The sequence below is a fragment of the Neoarius graeffei genome, chromosome 25, assembly GCF_027579695.1.
Source record: "Neoarius graeffei isolate fNeoGra1 chromosome 25, fNeoGra1.pri, whole genome shotgun sequence".
NCBI classification, from domain to species: Eukaryota; Metazoa; Chordata; class Actinopteri; order Siluriformes; family Ariidae; genus Neoarius; species Neoarius graeffei.
In genome coordinates, this window is record NC_083593.1 from 32,481,835 (window position 1) to 32,507,024 (window position 25,190).

At 41.9% G+C, this 25,190-nt stretch overlaps 1 protein-coding gene across 1 annotated transcript in view; it reads left to right on the plus strand.

The window, feature by feature from the left end:
* ltn1 (listerin E3 ubiquitin protein ligase 1) overlaps positions 1-25,190 on the plus strand; it is a 126,368-nt gene that overhangs the window by 63,173 nt on the left and 38,005 nt on the right. Inside the window, exons 10-18 of the mRNA XM_060909293.1 lie at positions 2,176-2,934; positions 3,562-3,603; positions 5,416-5,614; positions 7,436-7,675; positions 8,078-8,231; positions 14,929-15,076; positions 18,830-19,037; positions 19,283-19,442; positions 19,640-19,744. Of these exons, the coding sequence (XP_060765276.1) occupies positions 2,176-2,934; positions 3,562-3,603; positions 5,416-5,614; positions 7,436-7,675; positions 8,078-8,231; positions 14,929-15,076; positions 18,830-19,037; positions 19,283-19,442; positions 19,640-19,744 (2,015 nt within the window). The remainder of the gene's footprint in view (positions 1-2,175; positions 2,935-3,561; positions 3,604-5,415; positions 5,615-7,435; positions 7,676-8,077; positions 8,232-14,928; positions 15,077-18,829; positions 19,038-19,282; positions 19,443-19,639; positions 19,745-25,190) is intronic.

Genomic DNA, 25,190 nt, shown 5'->3' on the forward strand with positions numbered 1-25,190 from the left:
TTGTTTAATACGGCTGCAGGATGGCACCGTGAAACGTGGTTCTAGCACATGTAACAAATATTTGAAGCCTTCCTCTTCCACAGCGGAGTATGGGCGCATTGCGGATGCAATATAAATCCCAATTGCGTCGGTAATTTTTTTTCACTCTAGTAGAGTTTGTCTAGTGGTTGGTGAAACACGGTGGGGAGAAGTGACTGGACACTTTTTTTTTTTTCGGTCTTGTTCCAGTTCTGGGGATGCCTGGGTGATGTCGTCGGATGTGCTTTAGCATGTTCGAAGTGTTCCCATTTGCATAACCAACCACTGTCGAACAACGCCGACAGACAGTCTTCGTTTTGTCTACTTCTCGCTCACCTTTATTGTAAGTCACGGGGAACCTGAAATTATCCCACACCGTTGATTTAAACGATGCAGGCGGGTCTTCTAACTCCGGTGTGCGGTCACTCGCCATTCTTGCATTCGTGCATACTTCTCTTCAAACTTGCAGCCGCAAAGAAAAATAAGGAGCCATACCAAGCAGCAGTTGTATTTTGAAGGCGTTTAGGCGAGGTTGGAAAAGCTAGACCAATCAAGAGTTTCCAGGTGCAAATGGTTAATATGCCCTGAATGAATCCTCACGTGACACAGCAGTTCCGCGTTTAGTTCTTCTCATCTCATCTCATTATCTCTAGCCGCTTTATCCTTCTACAGGGTCGCAGGCAAGCTGGAGCCTATCCCAGCTGACTACGGGCGAAAGGCGGGGTACACCCTGGACAAGTCGCCAGGTCATCACAGGGCTGACACATAGACACAGACAACCATTCACATTCACACCTACGGTCAATTTAGAGTCACCAGTTAACCTAACCTGCATGTCTTTGGACTGTGGGGGAAACCGGAGCACCCGGAGGAAACCCACGCGGACACGGGGAGAACATGCAAACTCCGCACAGAAAGGCCCTCGCCGGCAACGGGGCTCGAACCCGGACCTTCTTGCTGTGAGGCGACAGCGCTAACCACTACACCACCGTGCCGCCCCCGTTTAGTTCTTATTAAAAAAAAAAAGGAGTACCGTGTATTCTCCGTGACAATGCATGTACCGGACCGTGACCCCCGTACCGTGACGGTCCAATACGAGTACAAATACCGTGCCACCCCTACTACTTAGAAATACAAAGGCCTACAGAGCACAAAGAGGTTATTAGAAATATTCTTTTATTACTTTCTTTTCATAGAGAATGGTAGATGGGAATGACATTCAATTCTTATTGATGCATATTTTATCATTAACATTGATTTCTCCTTCTTTGTGATGTATAAAGGAGAGTTAAGATCAGCTTTTATATTGCACAAATAAAGCGATTTGGTGAAACTCTGAAGAGTGTACTGATTTAACGGTTTTACCTAATTAGCATAATTAATACTAACTAAATACGAATTTGCATAATTTTTTACTGATTTTTCAAACGTATTCAGTATACAACCATCTGTGTGCCTGCCAATTTACATTTAAATGGCTTGGAAAATTAAAGTCATTAAGAAAAAACATTTTGGTCTCATTTGTTAATGAGGCCCATTTTGGACCATGTTATCTGAATACATAATATTACGGCAGTTTTCTAAAAATTAAGTCGTTTTTTTCAGTCTTTGATTTGTAATATCTCAAGAACGCTTAAACCTATTTTAATTCTGTAAAAAGTACGTTTCGCATTCAGTTCTGAATTCACTGAGAGCAGTTTCAATCAATTTGGATTGAACTTGAATATTCACCTGATATGCCTTTTATATATATATATATATTATGTATGTGTGTGTGTGTGTGTGTATATATATATATATATATATATATATATATATATATATATATATACTATATAATCTTTTCCTCACAGCATTCTTCTGTCATTGCTAACTAGCGAGATTTTTTAGTTACAGTTGCTAAGATAAAGTTGGTCAGCTGCTGTTTGGCAACAGTGTTTAGAAAGCAGTTAATTGAAATTTTTATGAAATAAAGGGCTTTTAGTTTCTTCACGTGTGTACGTTAATTGCAGCGTTAGTGTAGCTGTTATTAGTATCTTGTGTTTTTGTGATTTCTACAGATGAACAGTTGCTCCGTTGCTGATCTTTTCATAAAAGGCAGCAGTTTTGGTTGTTCCTCTTTTTCACCTCTGCTTTTTTTTTTTTTTTTCTTTTCAGCTCCTGCCCTTGATAGACAAAGCTCTTGGAAGCCGTGCACTGCAAAGTGGCCCTCTGTTCCCTCAGATCACTGAGATGCTCGTCTCCTGGGAGAAGCGAGCAGACGGGAATGAAGCAGTCACTTTCCTCAGACTTCTGGCAGATTTCTGGGAGGGTTTAGGCAGCCTGTGTGTGCGCTATGTGGACCATGAGGAGCAGGAGGTTGAGCAGGTGGTGCTGCAGGGCATTGCCTCACTGTTGCAGATCATGCAGAATCCAGCCAGCTACTGCACCAAACAAGGGACGAGAAAGAAAGCGGTAAAAGTCTGCTTCTCTGAGGAGGAAGTGAAGGGGCGAGTGGAGGAAAACTTGAGCCAAACTCCAGAGGTTGAGACCTTACAGGGGCAGGAGAAGCAGTATTCTCCCCTGAGGAGCAGCCACCTGTTGGAGCTAGTGTGCCAGCTGGCTGAGCTGAACATGGTGTATGTGAGCGAGTGTGATTCAGAGAGGCACCTGCACTTCCTGGCTCTGTTGCTGCAGGCTTTCCCAAATGCCCAGGTGTTCCAAAGGCTGCTGAAACCAGAAGATGGAAAGTCAGAAATGGAATTGGACGCCGAGTTGTCAGAAAATCCAGCCATCCGTTTCCTCCTGCACAGGGTGGTGGTGTGGCTCAGGCAGGACAACAGGAAGGACACAGACTTCCTGGTGGACATGGTGTTCAGTTCTTTGCAGTGCTGCAGCTCGAACGCAGACCAGACTCTTGTACTCAACCACATCACCGTACGATAGCCAGTTCAACTAATTACACTATGTGAAAAGATTTGTGGACACCTGACCGTCACACCCATATGTGTGCCTTACTCGAACCTTTGCCACAAAATTGGAAGCCCATAATTTTATAGGATGTTGTTGTATGCTGTAGCATTGCAGTTTCCCTTCACTGGAACTAAGAGGCCCAAACCTGTTCCAGCACGACATTGCGCCTGTGCACAAAGTGAGGTCCATGAAGACATGGTTTGCAAAAGCTGAACCAAAAGAACTTAAGTGACCTGCACAGATCCCTGACCTCAACCTCACTGAGGATGAATTGGAATGTCAGCATGCTCCAGGCCCCCGCACATGACCTCAGTGGCTGAATGAGCAAATCCCCACAGCTACGTTCCAAAATCTGGTAGAAAGCCTTCACAGAAGGGTGGAGGTTGTTATTATCAGTAAAGGAGGACTAAATTGGAAATGAGATGTTCAGAAAGCACATCGGGGTGTTATGATCAGATGTCCACAAACTTTTTGGACCATATAGTGTATTTTCCAGTGGATCTACTCATTTTGCTCAGATGTTTACTTTTTTTTTCTCTCTGTCTCTCGTCCCCCCCCCCCCCCCCCCCCCCCCCCCCAAAAAATATGTAGGTGGATTTAAACTGGGGTGTTATTCTGCAGATTATCCAAAAGGTATGTTGAAACAGGGTAATGGAGTGTAGGGGTGGGGTATATCAGGTTTTAATGGTTATGGAATAGATCACATCACGGTATACACATTTTCTTGGAAATATTATCTAAAATAAGTCACTGAATGACTCTGACATAAATAAAATAAGTTACCGAAGTTTCTCTTTGGACATTTAAACTTCAAATTTGAGAGACTGCTAGGTGCTGTGCTTTGCCACATAGTGCAAAAATATGTTGCTAAGTTTGTGCTTGACGGATATGTACAGGCACAAGGTGGCACACATTTAAATGGTGCAGTCAGTCACAATGAAAGGTTGTTTTTTTTTTAAAGCCCAATGGCTGCCTTCTCCTTCAGTCACTGAAAACATAAACCACCAAACTAGAATGCTGACACAAACCCAGTTTAGCATTTTATCAATATGTAGGCCTAATGTTTTTGGTTGTTCAACTGTGATAGTGATTTAATTTGAAAACTGACACACTTCTACCACTGTTCCCACCAGAGCAGTCATATTTTTGTGATAATGTTTTGAGCGTTTTGAAATGCGTAGTAGTAATAAGTAAAGATAACGCAGGTCTTGCTGAAACCTGTTGAGAATGATACTCTATGGTACACAGTGTGCAGACTGTCTTGCACCCAGTTGTTCCATTCAGTTTTAATATTAAATTAAGGGGAAGCCATGGCCTAATGGTTAGAGAAACAGCTTGGGACCAAAAGGTCGCCAATTCGATTCCCTGGACCAGCAGGAATCGCTGAAGTTCCCTTGAGCAAGGCACCTAACCCCCAACTGCTCCCCGGGCTGCTCTGGGTATGTTGTACATCGCTCTGGATAAGAGTGTCTGCTAAATGCCTGTAATGTAATGGAAAATGGGTTCTAACCTGGGTGGTACAGAGGCAGTGTCACATCACAGCAGGAAGGTTCTGGGTTCAAGCCTCGTGGCCGACTGGATTTACATGTGTGGAGTTTGCGTGTTCTCCCCGTGCCTGCATGGGTTCTCTCCAGGTCCCCCCCCCCCCCCCCCCCCCCATCCAAAGGCATGTGGATTAGGTCAACTGTCTGCTCTAAATTGCCCATAGATGTGAATGAGTGTGAATGGTTGTTTGTCGCTATCTTAGCCCTGTGATAGATTAATGACCTGTCCAGGGTGTACCCCGTCTCTCATGTGAAGTCAGCTGCAATTGCCTCCAGCTACCTTGCGTGACCCTGATGGGTAAGCAGAAAAGATAATGGGTGGATTTTAACTTTGAGTGATCTGCAATACATTTGTGGCAAAAATAACCGTAGCCCATGTCGCTCCAGAGTTTAGGCCAGCACTTTTGACTTTTCAGTTGTAGAAGCCAAGCCAAGAAGCATTTATTTGTCACATGTACACTCAAGCACAGACTTAAACACACAGTGAAATTTAACCTCTGCACTTAACCCATCTGAAGCAGTGAACACACACAAGTGAGCAATGAACGCCCACACCCACACACACCCAGAGCAGTGGGCAGCTATGCTTTGGCACCCGGGACACAGCTGTGGGTTAAATGGGCACTTCAGCCCAACCTCTGACCAAGGTTGCCCCGTGTTAACCTAACCTACATGTCTTTGGACTGTGGGGGAAACCGGAGCACCTGGAGGAAACCCACGCAGACACGGGGAGAACATGCAAACTCCACACAGAAAGGCCCCCCGTCGGCCGCTGAGCTCAAACCCAGGAGCTTCTTGCTGTGAGGCGACAGTGCTAACCACTACACCACCGTGCTGCCCCAACAAGTCATGTAGCTCATAGCTGTACATTCTTAACTGGTGTGTTTTGTGTGTGTGTCAGGCATGTGCTGATGCTGGGAATTTGAAGGTGTGCGCAGGCTGGTTAAGAGGGTCTGTGTTAGGTGAGCGTGTGGTAAGTCTGGCTGGTGAGCTGTGTGCTGTGGGGCTGAAAGGTTCTCCCTCTGCATCCTCTGCCTTGGACCAACATAACCACAATTGGCGCCTCATTAGTCTGGCCCTATCTCAGCAGCATGATGATGGTAAATACACACAGGCAAAAATGCACACTGAGTAATCATCATACAATCCTGATTCCAAAAAAGTTGGGACAAAGTACAAATTGCAAATAAAAACGGAATGCAATAATTTACAAATCTCAAACTGATATTGTATTCACAATAGAACATAGACAACATATCAAATGTTGAAAGTGAGACATTTTGAAATTTCTTGCCAAATATTGGCTCATTTGAAATTTCATGACAGCAACACATCTCAAAAAAGTTGGGACAGGGGCAATAAGAGGCTGGAAAAGTTAAAGGTACAAAAAAGGAACAGCTGGAGGACCAAATTGTAACTCATTAGGTCAATTGGCAATAGGTCATTAACATGACTGGGTATAAAAAGAGCATCTTGGAGTGGCAGCGGCTCTCAGAAGTAAAGATGGGAAGAGGATCACCAATCCCCCTAATTCTGCGCCGACAAATAGTGGAGCAATATCAGAAAGGAGTTCGACAGTGTAAAATTGCAAAGAGTTTGAACATATCATTATCTACAGTGTATAATATCATCAAAAGATTCAGAGAATCTGGAAGAATCTCTGTGCGTAAGGGTCAAGGCCGGAAAACCATACTGGGTGCCCGTGATCTTCGGGCCCTTAGACGGCACTGCATCACATACAGGCATGCTTCTGTATTGGAAATCACAAAATGGGCTCAGGAATATTTCCAGAGAACATTATCTGTGAACACAATTCACCGTGCCATCCGCCGTTGCCAGCTAAAACTCTATAGTTCAAAGAAGAAGCCGTATCTAAACATGATCCAGAAGCGCAGACGTCTTCTCTGGGCCAAGGCTCATTTAAAATGGACTGTGGCAAAGTGGAAAACTGTTCTGTGGTCAGACGAATCAGAATTTGAAGTTCTTTATGGAAATCAGGGACGCCGTGTCATTCGGACGAAAGAGGAGAAGGACGACCCAAGTTATCAGCGCTCAGTTCAGAAGCCTGCATCTCTGATGGTATGGGGTTGCATTAGTGCGTGTGGCATGGGCAGCTTACACATCTGGAAAGACACCATCAATGCTGAAAGGTATATCCAGGTTCTAGAGCAACATATGCTCCCATCCAGACGACGTCTCTTTCAGGGAAGACCTTGCATTTTCCAACATGACAATGCCAAACCACATACTGCATCAATTACAGCATCATGGCTGCGTAGAAGAAGGGTCCGGGTACTGAACTGGCCAGCCTGCAGTCCAGATCTTTCACCCATAGAAAACATTTGGCGCATCATAAAACGGAAGATACGACAAAAAAGACCCAAGACAGTTGAGCAACTAGAATCCTACATTAGACAAGAATGGGTTAACATTCCTATCCCTAAACTTGAGCAACTTGTCTCCTCAGTCCCCAGACGTTTACAGACTGTTGTAAAGAGAAAAGGGGATGTCTCACAGTGGTAAACATGGCCCTGTGCCAACTTTTTTGAGATGTGTTGTTGTCATGAAATTTAAGATCACCTAATTTTTCTCTTTAAATGATACATTTTCTCAGTTTAAACATTTGATATGTCATCTGTGTTCTATTCTGAATAAAATATGGAATTTTGAAACTTCCACATCATTGCATTCCGTTTTTATTTACAATTTGTACTTTGTCCCAACTTTTTTGGAATCGGGGTTGTATTGTATGGAACTAATGTTGTTACCCTATCACTTGGATTAATCTGGGATTCTGTTCATATGTACAGTATGTTGAATGTAACACATTATCTGTACTAATGATATTTTCTAACATAGTGAGTAATAAATTGGTCTTATAATTCGGATCCTAATTTATTGTCTTGTTTTCGTTCCTCCAGAGTCGCTGATAGGAAAGGTGTACGTCGAGCAGATCATTGAGCGGCTTCACGCTACGCTGTCTGAAGCAAAGGGCATGTCTGATGCTGGCAACATGGAACCTCTGGTCTCCTTCATATCTGATGTAGCTTTTAACTTCTTCTCATCAGTGAAAGGCTGTCTGCTGCTGCCTGCTGCCGAGGAGCTGCTGCTCACTATCTTCCAGCTGTGTGCTCAGGATCAGATGATAACACACCTCTCCGGTAACTTTCTGCCTTGTAATTTATTTTAGTTGTTAAATCGGAGTTTTGGTGCATTGGCTGCAAGTCACACTTTGGAACATTTTGTTTAGATATGCTGTTATTGGACTGAAACACACACACTTTTATTGTATTTTTCCCCCCTTCCCCACCTTTTGTAATGTTTGTTGTAACATGGAACTGAAATAGATGTCATTGAGATTTTTCTTTTTTCTCATCTGTAATCATGGCCTGTCTCCTCTGCATCATAAAAACTGTGCTTGCTGTCATCCATCTCTTGTCTTTTGCACACTGGACAGTGTGTGCTTGCTTTTAGTTCTTGTCTTGTACTGCTTAATTAACTTGCTTATCTTGTTTGACTTTTGATATTAGTGTGAACTCTAAAAATTTGTGTGTGTGTGTCAGACACTCTGTGGGAGAAGCTGAAACATGCTTACACGGTTGGAATGCACTCATTGGTCACGCACTTGGGGGCCGGTGTCACAAAGGGTACCATCCTCCACAGTGCTGCAGTCTGGGTTAAAACCCAACTTCTCATCTCTCCTCTCAATGTGAAAAGGTATAACTCACCACCAGTTCTCTCTTTATGTCCTTGAGTATGTTGAGATGTGCTGTGTGTGTGATGGCCTCCGAAAACCCTTGAAAAGGTGAAATTGTAGTCTATGCAGTGTTTTCCCTAAGTTTACTGGCTTTTTTTTGGGGGGGGGACTGGCTGGATGGATGAGGATGGTCACCTGCAGGACCGCTCCCTCGTGACTCCTATTACAGAGCATTTGGACCTAAACAGTTAAAGGAGTCATATTTAAGTCTTTTACATTTATTTTCAAACACAAATAGAACTGCACTCCTGTGGGTTTTTTTTTCTTCCCTCTGGACCTTAAAATGTGTGTGTAGGGGGAGGGGAAACACTACAATGTATAGTTTTGAAAACGAGCTTTTCTGACTGAAATATGTTCCCCTTTTGCTCGTATCTCAATCACATTTTAAAATTTCAGTTGTAAAGGAGATACGCAGAACCTTTATTTTTAAATAAAGTTCTGAATGGGTAGTATCTCCATCTTTGACTCTTGTCGGCTGCATAAATGGGAATAAAAAAATATTTTGAGAATTAAAATCAACCGCAAAGTTGGCATTCGAGCTGCCCTGCTGAGTCAGCCAGCCCTGAGTGCGCGATGTCACAGCGGGAACCGGTTTTAAGGCCGAGGCCTTTGACAACTAGAGACCAAAGCCGGACTTGGCAGGCGAGAGTGGTTTCAGTGGCCTCTTTGTTCGGATTTATGGGAGATTCTTCGGATTCCTCAGATAGTAATACAGCTGACTGTGATAGTCCTGAAATTAGTGTGTGTACACATGCTACTGCTATACACGTAGAACCGTATCAGTTAGAACCATCGGAAAGTGAATACGATAGTAACACGTCGGCCATGGAGGCCCCCACCTTACAAAATAAAGCTAGAGAACAAAGCCGTCTAGAGAATTGGATGGAATTGAACTGACGGTCTCATGTGACTCTCATTAAAACAGGATAGGTGTTCTAACTTGTGCAACATACATGTACATGCATGCATTTTCACTGATAAAACATAAAAGGCTAATTAAATAATCAGAGGAACTGAGACAATCACATTCTGAAGCAAATTCAATAATCTTATAGCGGTAACTTAAATACACAACACAAGTTACATGTACAACCCCGATTCCAAAAAAGTTGGGACAAAGTACAAATTGTAAATAAAAACGGAATGCAATGATGTGGAAGTTTCAAAATTCCATATTTTATTCAGAATAGAACATAGATGACATATCAAATATTTAAACTGAGGAAATGTATCATTTAAAGAGAAAAATTAGGTGATTTTAAATTTCATGACAACACCACATCTCATAAAAGTTGGGACAAGGCCATGTTTACCACTGTGAGACATCCCCTTTTCTCTTTACAACAGTCTGTAAACGTCTGGGGACTGAGGAGACAAGTTGCTCAAGTTTAGGGATAGGAATGTTAACCCATTCTTGTCTAATGTAGGATTCTAGTTGCTCAACTGTCTTAGGTCTTTTTTGTCATATCTTCCGTTTTATGATGCGCCAAATGTTTTCTATGGGTGAAAGATCTGGACTGCAGGCTGGCCAGTTCAGTACCCGGACCCTTCTTCTACGCAGCCATGATGCTGTAATTGATGCAGTATGTGGTTTGGCATTGTCATGTTGGAAAATGCAAGGTCTTCCCTGAAAGAGACGTCGTCTGGATGGGAGCATATGTTGCTCTAGAACCTGGATATACCTTTCAGCATTGATGGTGTCTTTCCAGATGTGTAAGCTGCCCATGCCACACGCACTAATGCAACCCCATACCATCAGAGATGCAGGCTTCTGAACTGAGCGCTGATAACAACTTGGGTCGTCCTTCTCCTCTTTAGTCCGAATGACACGGCGTCCCTGATTTCCATAAAGAACTTCAAATTTTGATTCGTCTGACCACAGAACAGTTTTCCACTTTGCCACAGTCCATTTTAAATGAGCCTTGGCCCAGAGAAGACGTCTGCGCTTCTGGATCATGTTTAGATATGGCTTCTTCTTTGAACTATAGAGTTTTAGCTGGCAACGGCGGATGACACGGTGAATTGTGTTCACAGATAATGTTCTCTGGAAATATTCCTGAGCCCATTTTGTGATTTCCAATACAGAAGCATGCCTGTATGTGATGCAGTGCCGTCTAAGGGCCCGAAGATCACGGGCACCCAGTATGGTTTTCCGGCCTTGACCCTTACGCACAGAGATTCTTCCAGATTCTCTGAATCTTTTGATGATATTATGCACTGTAGATGATGATATGTTCAAACTCTTTGCAATTTTACATTGTCGAACTCCTTTCTGATATTGCTCCACTATTTGTCGGCGCAGAATTAGGGGAATTGGTGATCCTCTTCCCATCTTTACTTCTGAGAGCCGCTGCCACTCCAAGATGCTCTTTTTATACCCAGTCATGTTAATGACCTATTGCCAATTGACCTAATGAGTTGCAATTTGGTCCTCCAGCTGTTCCTTTTTTGGACCTTTAGCTTTTCCAGCCTCTTATTGCCCCTGTCCCAACTTTTTTGAGATGTGTTGCTGTCATGAAATTTCAAATGAGCCAATATTTGGCATGAAATTTCAAAATGTCTCACTTTCGACATTTGATATGTTGTCTATGTTCTATTGTGAATACAATATCAGTTTTTGAGATTTGTAAATTATTGCATTCCGTTTTTATTTACAATTTGTACTTTGTCCCAACTTTTTTGGAATCGGGGTTGTATTAATCTAAATGCAGGTAAACAACGAGTGTTGTTGCTTTTGTTATGTAGCCAAATGAGAGTCGCATCTTACCCGTCTGTGTTCTCACTTCTTGAAGGCCGATCTTGTGGCCGATTGTTTTGAAACAATCTGACTTTCAGTTCTTCGTTCATTCGCTTCTTTCATGTAAGGGTGAGATATTGCTGCTGAGGCAAGCATATCTTGTAACCCCCCCCCCCCCCCCCCCCCCCCCCCCCCAAAAAAAAGCATATCCAGTGGAGAAATCTGACGACTGGTCCACTCATTCTCCGTTTTCTCCATACGGAGTACTCCACCATTGCTGCTCGGTTCACGCTCCGGGAGAACTGGTGCAACTGAACTTACTTTCCTTTTCTTGTAGTTTTCTTTTCCTTTAATTGTTGGGACTGAACCCTCTTTCAATATGGGCTTATAGCTGACGCTCCTCAACAGATCAGAGGTATCGTATGAGTCATCAGTAAAATGCGCCCGTGAATTTCTTGCAAAACACATCCAAATCTTTGCAGTTTGAACATTCTTGGGCCATGAATGCAACATAAAGCCACCTTCTGTCGTGATGCTGCACCGGCCAGCAGCACGTCTACGTTGCATGGCGATAAATTAGCTCAAAATGGAAGCTCGAAGTTGCAGTTAGCTCTGTGTTTTAGTATAGCGGAAATGGCGATGAGACCGATAGCCTTTCTGCTGTGACGTCACAGATGTCAAGGTCATTCACTCAGACCGCTCCCTATATGAATCATTTTAATTGTAAAAATTACTATATTAGATTTATTGTTCACGCTTAAAACTATTCCTGTGCCATTCTTGAGGTCTCAAGGCATTTATAAACAAAAAGTGAGGCCATGGTTCTGCGTATCTCCTTTAAACGCTGGTTTTCTCTGAAAGTGAAAAGAGAGGCTGTGATTGTGCCACAAGTGCATCACTGAGTTTGACAGCCAGTATCTGATCACAAGCTGAATTGATTAGGCTTCTGTCCTTTTCATTGCAGCGTGTAACTAATCCAAAAACGTCATCGAAGCCTGACATTGGCTGTGTGAAGAAAAACGCACATGGCTAGCAAGGCTTTAGCCATCTTTAGACTGACTGACTTTTTTTACGATTGTTTTATTTTAAACTGGTGTAACAGGAACTTTGTAGGAAGATTTGAGGTGAGATTTTTGTCTCATCTCATTATCTCTAGCCGCTTTATCCTTCTACAGGGTCGCAGGCAAGCTGGAGCCTATCCCAGCTGACTACGGGCGAAAGGCGGGGTACACCCTGGACAAGTCGCCAGGTCATCACAGGGCTGACACATAGACACAGACAACCATTCACACTCACATTCACACCTACGGTCAATTTAGAGTCACCAGTTAACCTAACCTGCATGTCTTTGGACTGTGGGGGAAACCGGAGCACCCGGAGGAAACCCACGCAGACACGGGGAGAACATGCAAACTCCACACAGAAAGGCCCTCGCCGGCCCCGGGGCTCAAACCCAGGACCTTCTTGCTGTGAGGCGACAGCGCTAACCACTACACCACCGTGCCGCCCTGAGATTTTTGTGTTTTGGTGAAATAGCATCTTAAAGGGGGCGGCACGGTGGTGTAGTGGTTAGCGCTGTCGCCTCACAGCAAGAAGGTCTGGGTTCGAGCCCTGTGGCCGGCGAGGGCCTTTCTGTGCGGAGTTTGCATGTTCTCCCCGTGTCCGCGTGGGTTTCCTCCGGGTGCTCCGGTTTCCCCCACAGTCCAAAGACATGCAGGTTAGGTTAACTGATGGCTCTAAATTGACCGTAGGGCTGTGTGATATGGGAAAAAATGAATATCTCGATACATTTTCTCCATTTCACGATATACGATATATATCTCGATATATTTAAATCTCCTCTAAAGGACCCCATGAAATCTAACTTTTACTCTTTACTGTTTTCATTACAATCCCTGCAGATTAAATAACATTCTTGGTTAACTTTACAGGTGGTTTTCAACAACACATTTTACATTTTCATGTTAGTGATTAATCACAATTGAGTTGAAATAAGACTATTTTTATTCAACAAAGATGTGGCACAAACTGCAAAAACAATCTTGAAAATTGCAACAAAGGGGCAAAACAATACAGAGCTGCTCAGAGCTCAAATCAATAAAGTGCAAGCTCAACCCTGAGAAAGACATTTAGCCTAAATAAGAAAAGTGCTCTTTCATTAAATTATTTTAAAAAATTGATCTCCAAGCTATTAACCTGACTACTGAGAACCACTGGAACATTCACAATATATAGAGAGAGATTGATGGAGAGAAGAGAGAGATCTGCAAAACAATTTTTCTCTTTGCACACTTTGGAACTGAATGTTTTCTGGCTCTGCCTCTCAGATGTGTATAATTCCGGCTGCTGCCTTTCGTGATGACAGGGTTTTCTGCACACTTGACAAACTGGCATTTGCTGTTCCACGTCCTCCTCGCGATATCCAAAAAATGCCGGATGACTGGCCCTTTACTAGTTCATTTAGGAACCAATTCGTCCGCTTCCATTTTTAATTTGTTGCTGTAATTGACAGAGCTTACACGGTAGCCTATGCAACACCAGCGATTGCACGAACTGAGTCAGCGCTGTAAACCGGAACCAGGAAATCTGCCCGCCGCGTGTTGCCAGATACTGCTGACGTTTTCCAGTCCAAAATATGTTCAAAACCCGCCAAAACGCACTTAAAACCGCCCAATCTGGCAACACAACCGAAACTAGAAAATCTTCCCGCAAGTTCCTTTCAACACAGAGATGTTGCCCGGGATTGGTTGGCGAGTGAGTGACGTTATTGTTTTTACCCTTAGGCAGCCTCTCACGTTACTGCCTGAGGGACAGCGAGAAAACCACCGGAAAAGGTTTTAAACAAACACAACAAACACGAAACGAACGCAAGTCGGAAGATGACCATAAAATACTCGATAGTTACGATATAATAATTTTATGTATCGCACGCAGAATTTTCGGCGATATATCGAGTATATTCGATATATCGCACAGCCCTAATTGACCGTAGGTGTGAATGTGAGTGTGAATGGTTGTCTGTGTCTGTCAGCCCTGTGATGACCTGGCGACTTGTCCAGGGTGTACCCCGCCTTTTGCCCGTAGTCAGCTGGGATAGGCTCCAGCTTGCCTGAGACCCTGTAGAACAGGATAAAGCGGCTAGAGATAATGAGATGAGAGGAGTTAACATGGTGTGTTCCTAAACTAAACTGCCTAGCTTTGATAGTATTATTTGTCTGATGCAGCTCTAAGTTATGTATATAGATCTATTGGAAGGTTTATCTCCCTCTTATTATTTATATCCCTGCTCCGAAAGGGTGGGGGTGGTTTATACTAGTTTACCTCTGTCCATCTGCCCGAAACACCCTTTTTCTCAGCAACCACAAATCATAGCCACTTGGTATCAAACATCAGCTTGGGGTTCTATACAGTGTATACTGTTTTCAGGTCTGTCGCACATCGACTTCCTGTTTACCGACTGAATGTATTTACGAAACCTATAGTGTGGATTTACAAAATTTTCGAAACATTTTTCTCAGCAACTAGAAATCACAACTGTTTGATATCTGGTACCGAGCTTCAGCTTGGGGTTCTATACTGTGCATACTGTTTTCAGGTCTGTCGGACATCAACTTCCTGTTTACTGACTGAATGTATTTACGAAACGTTTTGGTGGGGTGGATTTTGACACTATTTCAAGAAGCAAAATGCTGTTTCAAAATGACAGTTTACCACGATGCTATTTGAAATTCCTGGGGAGAAACACTGCTCTTTACTTACTTGTTTCAGGGTTAATTATTTGTTGAAGTCAACATTTGTAATAAGTGTCCTATTCCTTCGATTGCTTGCATTCTGATATAAGTGAGAGCGGGGGGATACGTAAGTGAGCAGCAGCTCACAGTCGTCGATCTTGTTCATTATGCTGTTCTGATCTTGTTCAGTCTGCAGGTTCTGGTGCAGGCGGTGCAGAGCTTAACTGACACTCTAGCTACTGCCCAGACGAGCAGCGGTCTGCTGTCTCAGTTCATCTCCTGCCTTACTCCAACAAGTGAGGAGTGGGCCAAGCTCAGAGAAGCCCTGCCACCTCAGGTGCACAGTCATTTGCTTGTTTTCCTCTATTAACCCAGACTGAGGTTGATGTGCGGTTGATTAGCCTAATCATGGCCATTACAACTCATTTTAAAAAGGGAAATAATGAACCAGTTTGTTAATTGAAGCAAAGTGACTAGTGAAAATCCATGTAGACACTTTATGTACAGTATTGTGCAAAAGTCTTCAGCACATGTAAAGAAATGCTGTAGACAAAAAATGATTTAAGAATAATGAAAAGTTTCAACATTTAAAAAAAAAAAACTATAAACAGCAGTAAGCCATAACTAGACTTCATTTCCACAGAGAAAATGTAGTGTGCTTGCTGAGCTGTAGCAGAACAGCTAGCATGCTAAAAGCTAGCATGCCAACATGCTAACAACTAGCATGCTAACAGTTAGCATACTAACATGCTAAAAGCTAGCATGTTAACATGTTAATGCTAACATGCTAATAGCTAACATGCTAATAGCTAACATGCTAACAGCTAGCATTCTAACATGCTAATGATTAACATGCTATTTGTTAAAATTCTAACACTTTAAGGCTAATATGCTGACAGCTATCATGCTAACAGCTAACAAGCTAACATGCCAATGGCTAGTATGTTAACTTTTAGCATGCTAACATGCTGAGGATGACATGCTAACAGTTAGCATGCTGACATGCTCAGGCAAACTCGCTAACAGCAAACATGCGAACTCTGCATGCTACCATGCTAATCCTAACATGTTATCAGCTCTCATGATAACATTCTAATGATGAGCATGCTAACAACTCGCGAGCTAACAGCAGGTATGATATTGTAATGGGTAACATGCTAACAGCTAGCATGGTAACACGTGAATGCTTATATGCTAATTGCTATCGTGTGTGCATGTAAGTATTCCTAATAAAGTGGCCATTGAGTTGAAGTTGATTTGCTGTCAAAGTCTCAAATGAGCAGATCCTTGCCAAATGCTGCATCACCTGTGGGGGAAGGGAGGAATGACTCAGTCAAGCTTCCATTGATTAGCGGCAAAATGGAGAAAAAATGGACGGATGAAAGGCAAGACAAAGACGAGTGCAGGTCAGAACCGATATGTGTGTGACGGGTGATTTGGCCTGAGGTGCCATATGAAGTTTGGTGGATGTGTGGTGAAGTGTTACTGAGCAAAACTCCATTCATTTGAATGGGGCCAAAAATCACTGGAAGCCTATGGAGGTAAAAAGAGATGCGTGAAAACCAAGGAAAAGACGAGTGCAGGTCTCAGATGAGGGGATGGATCTGTGCAGGGACTTGGCCTGAGGCATCAAGTGAAGTTTCTTGAAGTTTGGTCCCTTGGTTAAAAAAATTGATGGAGAGTGAAAGTTTTTCTCCTGAAACACCATTCATTTTTAATGGGGCCAAAAATCAATGTAAGCCTATGGAGGAAAAAGGGATGAGCAAAAAAAAAAAGGAAAAATATGAGTGTGGGTCCGAACCGATTGCATGTATGTGTCGGGGGAGTTGGCCTGAAGTATCACGTGAGGTTTGGTGCATCTGCGATGGAGCGTGTCCGAGTAGGACGATTCGATTCATGAGCCCTATTCATTCTCTATGGGGAAAAAAAAACAAACGACAAGAACAAGAGAACGAGCGCATTGATCCAAAAGCTGTGTAGAGGATGTGCAGTCACGTGACCCACACGTGTGTACTCCGCCACATTGGACGGCATCAGGATTGTTTACCTTGCGCGAGCGTAATGGATCCAGAGAGTAATCCCCAAGAAAATTCGGAAAATACCCCATCTACATCGCGCGATTACTTGTCTAAGTTTGTTCAGCATCTTGAAGGTGACGTGAGGCAGCGTTACGTGGAAAAGTGTTCCAGGTTGGGGATTGCAGATCCGTACAACTTGCCGCAATCCTTGTTCAGGGAAATTCGGAGCTGCGGTGCCGGCGATTTGCCTGATCTGGCCTACCACGACATTTACAATTTTCTCGTGAATCGTGTTACACTGGCAAAGTCCTCAAAGCTTACAAGAGCCTGGAAGCTTATAAATATTTTGTTGTGGGATGGGTATCCCAACTATACCTCTGGAAGCTTCCGAAGAAGAATGTCTACTTGATAACCTCACGGGTAAGTGGCATTAAGACGTTTATCATAAAGAGACTATGCAGGACGTTTTATCTTAAGAATGTTCGTAATCTAAACTCAGTTCCAGATAATGACAGGGTTGTAAATATGTATGTTTTTGTCTGAAAAACAGAAAATCAGAAAGCTGCGCAAATGTGCGCAGCTTTCTAACTAACTGCCTTCTTCTCATACTAATACTTCCTATGTTTCATGGACTGTAACAGCATTTGCTCATTTAGTAATTTTAATGCATAATTTACTTTGATGAAATTATTCAGACACTCCAACGCCCCCCCTAAAAAAAAAATCGGATCTGTGCGATTCAGCCGTGAAAAAGGCGCATCCGCCGTTTGCATCCCTGTTTAAACTCATAGGTTAACCGACTTTAACTGGCTAATGAGGCTCGGTGGTCGGTCAAGATTTTTTTTTAGTTTTTGCCATCCCTACTATGGATTGGCCTTTCAAAGACATATATGAGCCAAAAAGCTAAAACATTGTCATAGACTAGGCCAGGGTAGTAGGGCTAGGCATAGCCATTTTAAACGTTAGAGACTGTCTACAGTAGTTTCTAAGTATGCAGCTATCATTCAATCCGAAAATCAACTTAACAGATGTACTAGGAGTATTGAATTAGAAGATTACACCTACCTGATATGAAGTGTTCACTACAAATTCGTCTGGTAGAACTGGGGTACCAGTTTTCTCTTCGCACAGCGGACACCCATTTTGCGCGTCTCTCCGCGTCTGCGGGGAATCTATAAAATGACAGGCCCTCCTTTTGGCCCTGTCTATTGGTACAACCAAATGCTGAACAAGATATAACCATTCTCGAAAGATCTACTCCCACACACTTGATAATTAGAACGGGTTCGTCTAAGCTGTATGCGCGACCTTGCCGTCCAAGATGGCGGATAAACAAATATCACGTGACCTCGTGACATCACGTGCACACACTCTATACAAGCGCACTACACCACTTCGGGCCAGACATCTCAGAGTTGGAACGGTGTCTCTATCTCGAACGCCCTAGGAGGAGTAGTGGATCCAAAAAACGTGTCGGAATAAGGCAGAATAAGTAAACTTAAGAAGAACAATAGTGTGCTTGCCTTTGGCTGCTGTGTGCTTGAGCAAGCACGCTAATAAATATAACTAAGTCAATGTTTGGTGTGAGACGACCCTTTGCTTTAAAAAAAAAAGTCTCAGGTACAATGAGTGCAGTTTTATAAGTTCTGTAAGCTGTAGGTTTTACTGAGCATCTTGCAGAACCAGCCACAGTTCTTCTGGACACTTTGTCACACTTGCTTTTTAATTTTGCACCAAAACCCAGCAACCTTCATTATGTTTTCTATGCTGCTCAGATACGAACATTTTTTTTTTTCCCTGTAACATTTAATTTTGTGCTGGAAAACGAACATTTGGAACTCTAAAATGTTTTTGTACTGACTCGATAATGCAGAAGTCATAAAATATAAATCTATAACCAAGTTTGTATAAAAAAAAAAATTAGGGTGCCTAAGACTTTTGCACAGTGTTTTGTGTGTATGGATTTAGTTTGTACACTTGTATGCCTTGAATTTTGATTATTTCTATCTAAAGTGCAGATAAAACAGTAAAATGTTGTACATCTTTGCTAAACTAATGTATCTTTACTGCAGTGGATGAAGCGCCCTTTGCTGTGTCGGCATTTTAGAGCAATTTGCCTGTGTCCTGGTATAGAGGTGTGGAAGGTGAGGGGCTTAAACACACTTCCCGCACACCTGTGTGCTAGTGCTCTGCTGGGAAAGATAATCTACAGTGCAGTACCAGCTGATGAGCAGCAGGAGGAGACAGACACCTTTGAGCTCGCTGATCTTGGGCACACGGGTGAGGCATGAAGCATCGATACAATATAAAAATTATAGAGGAGCTTGTTGTAATGAACATAAAGATTAAGATACATGAACTGCTACTGAACATATGGGAATGAAAATTGTAAATGTTGTTCTTTTAATAGTCAGAGAGAACATGTTCTCCAGGGAAGTACAGCTCAATATGACCTCTGGATATTATCAGTATATTACCGATCCAGCCTGGATGTCTGGTTTGAGTGAATGTCTTGTTGCGTTTAGTTGCAGAAATTCTCTATGCACTGCAGTGGTGTGAAGAGATGGAGCACTGCCCTGCCTTGGCGTCTGAATATCACAAAATGCTTCAAGACTGGGACGTTGTTCAGAAAGCGCGCACAAACAACTCGGATAAAGTTGCCGTTTTGGAAACGCTGTTCACAAGGTGAACCCATTTATCTCTGCCCAATTTCTAATCTACTTAAATTCCACCACATTGATTATTTTCTAATTAGTTTGTCATTAATTACTAATATCCATGTTTAGATGCATGTTCGAATGACCTTCCTTGATTGCAAATGTGTTAGATTTGTTTTTAATGAGTGCAATTAATCCAAGGTTTGGTGTTTGGTTAAATCGCAGGTCACGAGAACAGGGTGCCCTCTGGTCACTGACTTTGGCAAGCTATATTCAGAATAGCAAATCAGTTACCAGTCGCCTCTTGAGTCTCTGTGATAATGTGGAAAGGTAAGAGAAGGACTAAAGGTTTGGGCAAGTGTGCTTTTCTTTTTTCTTTTTCATAAAAGATTACCACAAAGGTTCCTTAAGAACACAAATTTAAAGGAACTGATCAAGGTTAATATATGCTGAAAAAGGTCTTTTTTAAAAAAATAATACAAAGGGACGTGAACTTTTGGTTTAAGAAATACAAGGCATTCCTTAGGATGGTAGACTGGTAATCATCTTTTCAACAAAGTTCTTTAATTATGGGAGGAAAAAAAAAACGCGAAACAACTTTTTAAAGACCTGTTCTGGCATATCTTATGCCATCTTCACTTTAAGGAGGAATGATTAGTTTTCTATCACATGACTAATACTGTAAATATTTAACAGTTATTCCACGAAATTGAGTCGTACATGAGCTGATAGCCGACAAAGCGAGTAACGCCGAGTTGGCTATAAGCCATGTACGACAAGATTAAGTGGAATAATAACACTATAGCATTTTTATAGCGCCATATACACTATCTGTCCTATGGCGCTTCACAATAATACAGTTTAAAAAAATCTTATGTTTAAACATTAAACAAAAGATTATCACAATACTTAACAGAATTACAAAAAAGCTTTCTTAAAAAGAAATGTCTTAACTCTTGATTTGAAGAATGTTATCACTTATCTTTATGTCGGCAGGCAGGGCATTCCAGAGCTTTGGTGCAGCAACTGAAAATGCCCTGTCGCCATAGATCCTTTGATTTAGACCTTGGGATGGTCAAGAGGCACTGGCCAGCAGACCTTAGATTGCAACTAGGTTGATAAGGACTCAATAGATCACCAAGATATGCAGGAGCTAAATTATTTAAAGACTTATAAGCTAATAATAATATTTTAAAAATAATTCGTTGTTCCACTGGCAGCCAGTGCAGCTCTCTGAGGATTGGTGAGGCACGAGCATACCTCAGCTTGCGGGAAACAAGCCGAGCAGCGCAGTTCTGGACAGATTGTAGCCGCTGTATGAGATATTTTGGAAGACCGTATAAAAGAGCATTGCCATTATCCAGTCTACAGGTAACAAAAGCATGCACAAGAGCTGCCGTGGAATCTTCGGACAGATATTTTCTTATTTTGGCAATCCGTCTGATGTGGAAAAAAAGCAGATTTAGTAAGAGAGTTGACATGTTTCTCTAGAGTTAAGCTATTGTCCATTACAAAACCTAAGTTCCTAGCTGACATCGAGGGCTGTACAACGTAGTCATTAATAGAGATGCAATCAAGTGAAGAATGAGGGCAATATTTTGAACTGATAATTAAAAATTCAGACTTGTCACTATTAAGCTTTAGCTTGTTTACCCTCATCCAATTATCTATTTCAGTCGCACAGGCCTCTATTAAACTAACGGCTGATGCTTGCCCTTCCCCACTCCGGGAATCAAAAGACAAGTACAACTGGGTATCGTCTGCATAAAAATGGAAACCCATGTTATACTTCCTCACAATATCCCCAAGTGGCGAAGTATAAAGCAGATAAAGAACAGGGCCTAGGACAGAGCCCTGAGGTACCCCACAGACCAGTGGCTGATGTAAAGACGTCACTCCTCTGATTTCCACATACTGAAATCTATTACTAAGGTACGATTTTAACCAGGAGCGAGCCAGACCACAGATACCGAAACGATGACTCAGCCTGTTGAGCAAAATTTCATGGTCTACAGTATCAAATGCAGCCGATAAATCTAGGAGTAGAAGTATAACGGACTGATGGTTGTCTAAAGCAACAAGAATGTCATTGTTAACTCTAACTAGTGCAGTCTCAGTACTATGAAGCTGCTTATAGGCGGACTGAAGAATTTCATCTAAATTATTACATATTATATAGTCAACAAGCTATATGTTGTTTTATCATATCCACATTCACTGGATTTTGAGAAACAGAGCATTTTTGGTTTTTGCAAATTCGATAAATAAAAACTTTTATACAAAATGTCTGAAAATCATTTCCGCTTAGAATGTAAACAAACGGATGAAATGACAGTAGCAATTTGTGAAAAATACGATAATAATTCTTGAAAAATAAAAGATACGCTCTTACCGTCAAATACTTTCATTCCATATTGTTGCTTTTTGTGTTTTTTGGGGGGTTTTGTTTTCGAGTAGAGTTTTTATTTCGTCCTCGTTTGGTTGAGCAACACGCGCCGCCATTTTGTTTTTCTCTGCTCATGGTATATGAGCTGATATCCTAGTAGTAGAGTAGCCAATCAGAGCGATTGCTCATATTCAATGAATGTGGATACTGGAGAGATATATGGTGGATGTGTCCATATAATATAAAGAACATTACATGGTGGTGTGAAGATATGAAGGTTATCTTCTTGTGTTGAAAAATATATCACTAGTTTGCTTTGGCTCACTCATGATATATGGGTCTGTCTCAGAAACTGGGTCCTGTGGGGGTACCCCACTAAATATACTCACAGTCAATAAACTATACGGTTTTGAATGGTGATGTTGGTTTTAATTTGAAATAAAATGATGAAAGAAATAATACAGATAAAACTAAATCTTTGATGTGAATATTCAGAATTTGGCAAAAATTCTGCAAATTTGTGGAAAAATGGCGGCTTGATCTGGGACATGATAAATGGTTGACTACATCGCATTCCCTTAAAAAGGTTGTAGTCCACTGAAAAGTCTACAGTTATCACTAATTGTATTTTAAGTTGTAACTTTATACACCTAAGGATTGGTGCACTCACAGAATAATCATAACAGTCATAAAACATCATGCAAAATATTTGATCTCCGTTGTAACTCCATTTTCCGCAGACCCAAAACCAATACGATCGTGTGTTTTGATCTAAACGGAAAGCCTCAGGGTCAAGGTCACTACCTCACCAAAAGTAGTAACTTAAAATCACTACGCAATATAAACATTTAGTTATCAATCTGCGATTTTGTTTTGGAAAAACGAAAGCTGAAAGTTAGGTATAGAGTATGTTTCTTACAGAATATGTTACGATGGTAGCTGGTCTTATATGAATTTCTGAGCTATAAAATGAGTTGTGGTCTATTTTTTACCGCAGCGTGTTATTTGTGTGCGGGGGAGGACACACATTAACAATTTGCATGTGTAGAATGGAATTTTCCACTCCAACAGTTAGAAGCTGATCGTGCTTCCTTTGGCGGTCTTTCTGTTACGCGGGTGATCTGTTCGGACGTTATCACTGAAAAGGTGAGTTTTGACAGTTTTATTTTGTTTTAGTCTTGCAGTATAAGGCAATAGAATGTTTCTTCATCTTACTTTCATATTTCGTAGTGTTTGCGTATTTTTGGCCAATATTTTGCAACCATGGTCAGTTTAGATCGAACTTTTGATAGAATTTACGGCCAGTCATTTTGCCCCGTCTTGCGCTCCATCCGGTGCGGTAGTGATGTCCTGTTGCTCGCGCGACGCAACAGAGACCCGCGCAACCTTCAGCCGCTACAGTCGCTGTTCTTTTACCAGCACCGTTATTCTCATCTTTCCGGTGTGTTCTTGATTTTTCCATTGTGTCCTATTGTCCTATTTCGCCATATCAAATACCCAAAATGTATCATATTATTCATATTTAAGTAAATAATCAATTCAGTCATCATAACTTGGCATTTTTAACCCAAGCAATCAAAAAGAGGAAATTTATTCAATATTTTCACTCATCTGTGAAGGAGGGGCTTTAATTCTTCATGATGTAGTTATTTTATATGTAAATCAATTTTCCAAAAGCATTTGAATTGAAATCAAAAATATTTTCCACAGTGGAGGCCAGATAAAGCAAGATACTATCTTTATTCTTATTAAACATGACAGAAGAAACATTGAGTGTTGGGTAAATGCAAAAAAAATAGTAAAATTTAGAAAATTTATTTTTTGACTATAATGTCCCAAATGAGAGACCAGTTTCTGAGACGGACCCATATACATTCACCACTCGAAGATAAACTTCATATCGTTACACAACTATGTAATATTCTCTATATACGTCATAGTTACCATGATGTATAGTGCACTGCATTATTGTTAACCCTACATCTAAGGGCATTGCTATAAGGACAAATGAAACTAAGTCGCTGTAATTCACAGGGTATCTTTGCTATCCTTACTATGTCTGAAATTCTGTTTTACCAATGTAATGCCTTAATAACTATTTAATTTGGCTTTTATGGTGCTAATGAATGAATGTTCCAGCAGTCCAGTTTGCCTGTTTTCAGTACACTCCCATGTTAACTACATGTGGAAGTCGCCTGTGACCGCTTTGCAGTGCTTTTAAATTCATACTCCAGTGCTCCGCGTGAGGCTAAAACACTAGTGCTATCAGCTGGCCGGTAATTAATTTCGCATACCATCCTAAACTACATTATCAGTCAAAAGTTTTGACACACTCATTAATAGGTTTTTCTGTATTTAGATTATTTTCTACATTGTAGGACAATACTGAAGACATCAAAACTATGAAATAACACCTGGAACATTATATGGAGTTATGTGGTAAACAAAAAAAACATTTAAAAAAAATCAACAACCAAAATGTTTCATATTAAGATTCTTCAGTTCAACTCAGTAAAGAGAAACGACAGTCCATCATTACTTCATGTCTTTTTTTTTTTTAATTAATACAAAAAACAGAAAATAGGTACTCTATGGGTACATGTGGCTACTGCTTATAAATAAAATTGTTTTCTGATACCATGTCCATACAGTAAATATAGCATATATATTTACTCCATGAGGCAGTAGCCACAAAAATGAAGCGTAATCCAAAAATGAAGAATTTAAAAATCACAGAAGTAAAATATACTGTAGCAGTTCTTACACAAGGGCGGAGCACAGAAGACGGCAGGACAGAGTTCAGGTTGGTAAACCGTTTTTTTTATTGTCACACTTTTCAGTGAACACTCAGAACATAAACACAGACACACACACACAACCGGCGTCTGGTTCGGGGAAGAGCTCCCTCTGCTCTCGCTCTCCCTCGTTAAATAGGGCGCGGTCACTGGGGAAGACACACAAACACATTAATTCACATCAGGTGCAGTGATTCTGCCACTTAACTTCCCTGACTCCGCCCTCCGGTCACAGACCGATGCTTGACGACGCCCCCGCTGCCACATACCCCCACCGCCCGACTCAGGTCGGGTGGCTGTCCGGCCTGCAGCCGACTCCCCCCCCCCCCCCCCCCCCCTTGACGGGAGAGGAAGTCTGCCACGACCATCTGCGCCCCCGGCCTGTGGATCACCTTGAAGTTAAAGGGTTGGAGTGCCAGATACCAACGGGTGATCCGCGCGTTGGCATCCTTCATGCGGTGGAGCCACTGGAGGGGCGCGTGGTCCGAACAGAGGGTGAAAGAGCGTCCCAGCAGGTAGTAACACATACCACATATACCAAGTGTCTGTACTTTTTATATTATTCTACTCTTACTTCTTAGAGTTTTTGAAACTG